This window comes from Arachis stenosperma, chromosome 3, assembly GCF_014773155.1.
Source record: "Arachis stenosperma cultivar V10309 chromosome 3, arast.V10309.gnm1.PFL2, whole genome shotgun sequence".
NCBI classification, from domain to species: Eukaryota; Viridiplantae; Streptophyta; class Magnoliopsida; order Fabales; family Fabaceae; genus Arachis; species Arachis stenosperma.
In genome coordinates, this window is record NC_080379.1 from 1552113 (window position 1) to 1561363 (window position 9251).

At 28.3% G+C, this 9251-nt stretch overlaps 1 protein-coding gene across 1 annotated transcript; it reads left to right on the top strand.

The window, feature by feature from the left end:
- Positions 1-261: 261 nt before the first annotated feature.
- On the top strand, positions 262-750 carry LOC130969111 (uncharacterized). Its single transcript, XM_057894702.1, has 2 exons — positions 262-402; positions 496-750. Exons 1-2 carry the CDS (start codon positions 262-264, stop codon positions 748-750), a joined length of 396 nt encoding a protein of 131 aa, XP_057750685.1.
- The last annotated feature ends 8501 nt before the right edge of the window (positions 751-9251 follow it).

The following is a 9251-nucleotide window of genomic DNA, read 5'->3' on the forward strand; positions in this document are numbered from 1 at the left end:
GCTGACGTGTGACGTTAACTGCCACCGTGGCAGACACCTATGTGTGTCCTGCTATTGCTGACAAGGTAACTATGTGAAAACAGTTCAAATCAGTCCCTCAGTGTTTGAACCCTAATCTTAAAATTGACGATAAATACGTCGCATTCAACAATCAGAAGGCCATATGTCTGGGTAAGTGTTGAAATTGCTAGTTTGTAGCGAGGATGGAGGCAGCAAATGGAGTTCGTGGCGGTGGTGTGTTGTTTCCGTCGAACGGTAGTAATGGTTCCAGCTCTTCAATGCGAACCAGGAGAAAAACCCATGAGAAATCATGTAACTGTATGTGGGTTGAAGGCTGTGATAAAAAAATCTGGGACAGCAGAGAATCCAGATAGACTATTCCATGCATGTCCAAGGTACCGGGTGAGTGTTGTGGAAGAAGTTAAAGGTTTTCCATCTTGTTTTGTGTTGTTGGATTTTTTTCAATTTTTTATTTTCTGATTTTTGAATTTGCAGAACGACAGTCACTGCAATTACTTTAAGTGGGTCGACAATGATGACTATGAAGGGGTGGCCGAAAGTGGAACAAAGAAAGATTATGGGGCTGAGTTGCAAGTTGAAAGTGACTATGATGAATGGAGGTTGAAGGTGGCATGGAGATTGGACAGCTTGGAAGCTGAAGTTAAAGCATTGAAACTGCTAATAATTTTTTTGTTTGTGGTAGTTGTCATTAATGTGATCCTTTGTTGTTTGTTATGTAGTTCCAAGTAAACCAAATTCTATTGATATGTTATGGTGTAATGAAATGAATGCCTTGAATGAGAATAGATGTGTTTGCATTTGGTTTTTTAAGATTAAGACAACACAATCCATCAAATGTTCCAAACTAAACAGAATCAGTGTTACAGTAAGATGTATTAAGCCATGAACATAATCATTAGTCAAAGTACTCTTAAACATTGAGTTGCCATAGAAGGCTAAATATCACATTGTCTTAAGGATAAATACCACAGCAAATTCATAAGGTTCTACATGAGGATACAAACTTAAAAGGGCATAATACAACTTTCAATTACATAGATAACCACAATGTTTATAATGGAACTTCAATTTTCCTGTGCAAAAAATATAAAGTATCCCTATACAAAAAAAGTCAAGCAGAATACATTTTTTTCTAATCAAAGTCATTTATTAGTCTTTCTTAAGGGCTTGAAGCCTGGAGTAGGAACGAAGGTCATAAAGTTGGCAAGCTTTTTAGCAGTGAATGAGCTAGTCTCCTTGATTATCTCAACAAAGATAGCCACTGGTGCAGCTACAGTAGGTTTAGGAGAGGACTTAAGTCTGGCTTTTCCTTTAATGACCTGTAACTTAGGTGGCCTAGCTATGACTTGTTTCTACATAAATTAATGCCAGATGCATTTATTAGATTATAAAAGAAATCACATATGTTTTATAGTTGAGTAGTCATTATACAACCTGTTGTGTATCTTGGGTTGGTGGAATGCTTTCAGATCGGCTAATGTCAATCACTGTTGGAGACTATGTTGGTGATGGAAGTGCAGGCAATGGTGCTATTTCTCCTGGAGCTGGATCATGTTCATTTGGGATAGAGTTTACTTCAGGCTCAGCCCTATCTGCACTAGGGGCAACCACAGCTAATTGCAGCTGCATCTGTCTGGCATGCTTCTCAGCTTCCATAGCTTTCTTATTTGCACAACTTCTCTCGTTGTGTCCTATCTCACTATAATACATGCATCTGATAGGGTTATACTTCCTCTTCATCTTAGTCTTTGACCCAGTTGGTTGCTCATCTTTGTCCCTTTTCCTTTTCTTTGTTGGTCTTTCAGGCTTGGCCTTAAATGGTGGTGGGACTGGAGCTGGGTGTGGAGTTTTTTTTCATAGATCTTGTCCTTTAACTGGATTGACATTGAAACAATAAGTCTTCCTGTACGCTTCCATTTTCAACCAGTCATGACAATACTCTTCAGCCCTTTTGTCATTCTTATCCTGTATCGCTGATATTGCATGCTTACACGGCATCCCTTACAAAGACAATTATATGATTAATTAAAAACCGTGCGTGAATGTAGTTGAACATAAGTAAGCGATGAACTTGTTATTTGTGAGCTGCCAACAGCGACAACTGCATGTGTGCTTTCCCAGGTCAACCACCATATTGGTTGGCCAGCCATGAACTTTATAGAGTTCTTCTTTTTCATCGCCGCACCATTGAGGAGCCCAGTGGCTGGATAACGTTGTCATTGCTTCAAGTCTACTCTGCTGAATAGGGGGAGTATCCCTTAATAGTTCTGTAACTTCTTCCTGTTGTCAATTATACTCTTCATGATGATTCTTCTAACTTCCTTAGCTAAGGTCAGGATGGGCTTGCTCCTGTCGTGCTTGATAGTTCTAAGACTCACACGCGTTGTTGCATATGTTATCCACTTTTGGAACTTTACTGAAATGTGCCTTTGTCCATGCATCTTTAGGCCATTTGTCGAAATATTTCCAAGCTTTCTGACACACTCAAAATCTTCAAGAATAGTCACACAAACCCTTAACCTCATCAAACCCCTGCCCTAATTCAGAGGAAAATATGCAGCACACCACTACGAAGACATCACGCCACAAAATGACTTAAAAAACATGAAAAGGCTTTCAGCCTTACCTCTAACCGTCACGATTGCTTCTGCCGATCAATGTTGCTCCAATAGATGATGAACTATGTTCTCAGTAGCGATACCTACTCTGCTTTGATCGTCAACCAACACTGACAAAGGTGGATGTCGTCGTTCGAATGCAAGGTGAAAGGCTTAGGACATGGCTTGAGGGAGACGAAACATTTTGGAGCGAAACATAAAGATAGTTGTTATGGAATGGGATGAGACTTTGCAACGTTTTGAATCTTTTCTGGGCACAAAACAACAACGAATCATAGCTAGCAGGGTATTCAATCAAAACGGCGTCGTTTTCCTTATCTGCCACGGTGGCAATAACGTCCCACGTCAGTAGACATTAGCCAACTCATAAAAGGAGTTGACGGAAGGACGAACGTAACTAACTCAAATATTTTTTAGAGACTATTTTGACTAAGTTTATCTTTCGGAGACTAAAATGGAGAATGAGATATCTTTCAGGGACAATTTTAATTATTAACTTTTAAATTATTTATCATTAATGAGGTCTAGTCGTTTTTAAATTTAGAGATGATCAAGACATCATTTATTTATCCAGAATAGTATTGGCACCGGCACCGGCAGGCAAACTTTACAAACAACCTCATTGAGAAAAAAATTAAGCTCAGATTGTTAAATTATCGATGACCATGATATTTAACAATGGCTTAACTGTTGCTAACTCATTGTCGCTTTCAACAGGCTGATAATAATATCTCTTATATCATAGTGGATTATATTTTTTGTATTTCTATTCGTATTTTAATTATGAATATAAATCTATTTTAATTATATTATTATTTTTTAAATTTAATCATAAATGTCAACCTAGTTTGATTATATTGCTAACAATATTTCTATAAATTTTTCTTTAAATATAAGTATAGTTATATTTCTACACAAATAGCTGAAATTAATCACCTATATAATAGAATGGTCAACTATTTCTCCATCAATATAATTAGAGAATATATATATATATATATATATATATATATATAATATATATATATATATATATATATATATATATATATGCTAGTTTGATTATATGTAATAAACAACATCTATTTTATTTTATTACAACAATTCACTAATGGTACACAGACACACATCACTACAACTAAACTTATTAAACTTTCAATCATAGGTAGAGGTATTAAGATGTGCCATTTTATTATATTTGCTAGTTATTTTTGGTAGCAACTATTGTCTTATAGAGTATAACTGAGCCAATAGACTTGAAGTCCAAAACATTATATTAGAATGTTTATTTAAATTTCATCAACTCTAACAACCCTGTGACAAAAAAAAAGGGGTCAAATAAAAGGTCTTAGAGTACAATTATTGTGAAATAATACATTTTCTTTTTAGTAATAATACAGTTCTATAAATTTGAATTATAATAACAAAATATAAAAAGATTTAATTTTTATGCTCTACATTGATTTTCGTAGCCATTCAATTACATTATTTTTTAAGAGGTGAATTTTACCTAATTTTCTCTAAAATAACATGTAATCTAGATGTTATTTACATTATCAATATAAAAAATTATTATTTTACTAGCATATATAATATTATGTAATTAAATATACTTATAAAATTATTTTATATTTACAGTATATCAAAATTAAATTTAACATCTAATATACTAAAACAATTCAAGACTAAAAGGAATTTTATAAAGTATTTTAATTATTTCACATATTATTTAGAGCTATTTTAGTTTTATGATTTCTTTAAAGTTCTCTTTGTGTTGCTATGTTTGTCATATAAATGAATAGTTGAACACTTTATATGCTTTTTCGAAAATTCAATAATTTTTTTTACCTAACAAAAAGTAGAGAATTTATTAACAGCAAATATGAATATAACATAAGGTGAAAATTCAGGTGCAGTCGACTTTACGTGAAGTTGATAGCTGAGAGCCGTTAGATTATTTGACTGATTTGATTAAATTTTTATCAAACGCTTCTTAGCTATCAACTTCACGTGAAGTCGACTGCACCTGAGTTTCCACCGTAACATAATCTAAACTTGGAAAGGATTGTTTAACAACTTAAATACTTACCATTTTGAAAGTACTAGAGAGGTAGGAACTTGTCCAAACATATATGATCAACGCACTGCATCAACCATCCCTTCAAACCTCCGCTGTTTATACAATCGTGTATACATTTTCTCAAATTTGGAATGATGCTATGCACATCTCTAGGGTTCTGTATAGTATAATAAGATGGAGTAGAAGACTCTTTGGGAATAATTTCATGAGACTCAGCGAAAACAAAACACGTAACTACTCCAATAATAAGCAACATTATTATTTGTTGTGCATCTATTATTACACTCTTCATAGCTATTTGTTTTTCTTCTTTTCGTCCTATAAAAAATATATATACGATATGCTAAGTTTATATACAAGTTTAAACTTTTCCTTAATAATATTATTTTATATAATATGATTATTATAATTATAAAATTATGAGATTCTTTAATTTGTTTGGTTTGTGTCCTTTCCCTATGCTAAAATTGTAAATTATAAATACCACAACGAAAAATTTTTCATTTAGTGAAATAATCTATAATTAATTATGGTTGTTTGGTGTTTCGTAAAAATATGTATAATATATATTATATATGAAATAGTGTGATTTCTATTATTTAGACTCGTTCAAAAGGTAGAAAGTTTTACTTTTAATTAAGTTTAGAATAAAAAATTAGGTGATCTTTATAGTAATAAAGTTCATGCATCAATTGTGCTAAAGGATAAATAAATAAATATAGGTTACAAAAATTTGAAAAGCCAAAGTAACAACCAAGCTTGTAATGAAATTGTATGCAAACAATTTCTAATGATTTAAAAGTCAATAAAACATCACCTGACCGTTTTTAAAATAACACGATTTTTAGTTTTAATTTTGGCATTAAAAAAATATATACAATAAAAGTGTTTTATATAATATTATTTTTTGTATACTTTTTTGTATTATATAATAAAATTACTATTTTGATCTTTAATGTTTGTGGTAAATTATATTTCGATTTCTAACATTTTAATTGTCCTATTTTTATCTCAAAACATTTAAAATAATATCAATATTATTCCATAAATAGGATTCACTCCAAACATTGAGAATTAAAACAGTAATTTACTCTTTCAGTTTTAAAAATATAAACGAGATCATTCTATTCGCATTTAATTAGAACTTCACTCCCAAATTCAAATTAGAATCAGATTATTAAGGAGAATAATTATGAGTATTTGTCATTTGAAACTATATAATCATGTGTTGGTTTAGTATATATTATATTTTTATTTTTTTCATGGTATCTCCTAATTCGATAGGTTAAGAACTAATTCGTCGCGGATCTGAACTTTATTTAAAGGTTTGCTACTGACCAACAAGTTACTGCATCTACAGAGTAGGATCCAAACTTCCGATACTTGTTTAAATGGAGGAGTGAATTGACCATTCAACTAACCCAAGTTGGTTTAATACAGATTATTAAAAGATGGAATTTATACCAGTATACACTAAAAATCTATCGAAAAATTACTCATTCATATGTAATACATGTTGAAATATAAAGTATACACAAGTTAAAATATATATTGAAAATGATTGAATTAAAACACCACATATATTTAATTTAGGTTTAATTATTTTATTTGTTTATCCCTATAGTTTTACTAAATTTCTTATTTGATCCTTATACTTTTTTTTTAATTGAGTCCCATAATTGTTTTTAATTTTGTAATTAGATCTTTTTAATGTCAAAAATATTAAAATTAACTAAATATTTCTCTAAAAATCATATGATCAAAGATATTATTAGGTTCTTAATTATAGATACCTTAAATTTGCAGAAAAATATTTAGTTAATTCTAATATTTTTTACATTAAGAAGGATCTCATTACAAAATTAAAAGTAATGTAGAGATTCAATTTAAAAAAAATATAGGAATCTATTTACAAATTTAGTGAAATTATAGGGATCAAGAATAGTTAAACCTTTAATTTATATACAAATATATGGTAACTAATTTGACGATTAATTTTTAGTCCAAATAATATTTTTGAATTACCTATCTCTAATTGTTGATTTTATTGTTGGATTGTATTAGGAAAAAAATCACTTGAGAATTATTTTGAAAATTATATATATATATATATATATTATTTCATTTGTTAGTGACTAGTTATTATTGTCTCATAGAAATTAGAATTAAATTGTTTTGAAATTTTAGAATAATTGTTGCAAAAAAGATACTCTATGATTACTAAAAATCATTTATTAAATTAGTCACCACATATTATTTATACATTTTTATATATTTGTTTTAATAATTAATCAAATAAATAATTAAATTTTTTGTTGTACTACTATAATTAAACATTTCATAAACACCAACTCATTGTCACTGTTAGAACTAATTGATCCTAATTGATTCTAATTATATTCTAACAGTCACTATAAGAATGTTCAATGCTTTAATGCCATTAATAATCAAATTTATAGACAGTCAGATCCCAATAAATCCATTAGTAAAATTCAACAATTTTTACTCATGTCCTATTACCGTTAGTAAGTTACTTATTATGTAAAAAAAAAAAATTTAATTAAATATGGCTAAGGTGTGATGAGTAACTTATTTATAAAATTAAAAATAAAATCTAAATTATTTATCATTAATCAGGCCTAGTCGTTTTTAAATTCAAAGATAACCAAGACATTATTTATTTGTCCAGAATAGCATTGGCACCAATTAATAAGCACAAACTTTACAAACGAACTAATTGAGAAAAAAAAAAAAAAAAACTTAGATTACCGATGGTCACAATATTTAATAAAATAATGCCTTGGCTTATCGCTAATTCACCGGTCTCAACAGGCCGATAATAAGTTTTCTTATATCATAGTGCACTATATTTTTATATTTCGTATTTTAATTATAAATATAAATCTATTTTGATTATATTATTATTTATAAAGTTTTATTATAAATGTTAGCCTAATTTAATTACACCATAAAATTTTTATAAATTTCCCTATAAATATAAGTATAGTTATATTTTTATACGAAAAGTTGAAATTAGTTATTTATATAACATAGTTATTAGTGTAAATAATGATTATATGGAATAACTAAATATATATAATAAACAATACCATTATTAATTACAAATAAGAGTGTGAATTACTATGCCGTTTGAATATAAAGGTCAATTATTTCTCCATCAATAAATAAATATAATATATTATCTCTTAACTAGGTTGAGACTATATAACAAACAGAAACAGCAATTTGATTCTAATATTTTACAACATTTTATTACTCTTTTTCATATTACCACAATTCACTTATGGTACGACACACACTGACACACTACACTAGAAATGATCCATTCAACCGAATTTATTAGCCAACTTCAAACATATATAGGTGTGGTATATGTTTTCAAAAGCACTAATAAAACTCAGTAAATTTTAACAGTTAATTTTAATTATATATATTATATATTTTTTATAATTAAAATTTATGATTAAAAATTATTGAAACATTGATATACAAATGCACTTAAAATTGTTTTCTAATAAGATGTGTCATGTGAAATATTGTAGAGTATTCATAACATATAGCAAAAGAAAAGAATAATTTTAAAATTTTATTTTATATTTAAATTTTATTATAGTAACATAGATTAAATTTAAATACTTGAGTATGCTAGTAAAAATAATTTTCTTCTTTAAAAGTACAAAAATGATACATGTATTCATACTAAAACTAATCATTGATATTAATTTTTAAATTAATGGACATCTGATTTAAATTGAGAAACCTCTTATAATTTTTTGCACAAATCTTGCAACTCTTTGCATATCGTTAAATTCTTTTCCAAAAATTAGACTTACATATAATTATGTATGTAGAAGTAAAGGAATAAAACTCATATTTTTTTTTTTAATTCTTGACATACATATATATAATATAATATTTGTTATTGATTTAAATTTGAATCTCATTTCAAATTTAAAATCGTATCTTAATTCTTATCTCAAATTAAACTATTATGAATTATATCATATCTCAATTCAATTTAAAACAGAATCATTTAGGATCTCATCCAAACTTAAAATTCAAATTTAGAAATAGAATAATTAATTTTTTTCAAATCTCAGTTAATATTCTTAATTATCATATTATTATTATATTTTTAGTGCTAGTAAAGAATATAATAATTTTTTATTTGAATTAATATAATTATTTATTTGATTAAATTAAAATAATAATTAAATAATTCCTTAGCAAATATTAGAACACTCGTTAGTGTGTGACTTCATAGGTTTAATTCTAAGCGGGTAGTAAATTAGTCTTATTAAATTTACGAATCAATGTTGGCATCTAGTAACACTCCTCAACGACTTGATAGTATGAATAAGTAATATGTTTTACTAAGAACCCGAGAATAGCAAAGTATAATTCCTTCTATCTTTTTAGCTCTTGGTTAACTCTTAGATTATGGTTTAATTGTCAAACTCTAAGTTGTTACCATCATTATAATAACCTGTGAATAACATAAGAAACTCATT

Excerpts from the sequence above, each read along its gene's own strand:
- LOC130969111 (XM_057894702.1), top strand. The coding sequence starts at position 262 with ATGGTTCCAGCTCTTCAATGCGAACCAGGAGAAAAACCCATGAGAAAT. Across the intron at positions 403-495 it reads ATGCATGTCCAAGGTACCGG|AACGACAGTCACTGCAATTA; the intron begins GTGAGTGTTGTG and ends TTGAATTTGCAG.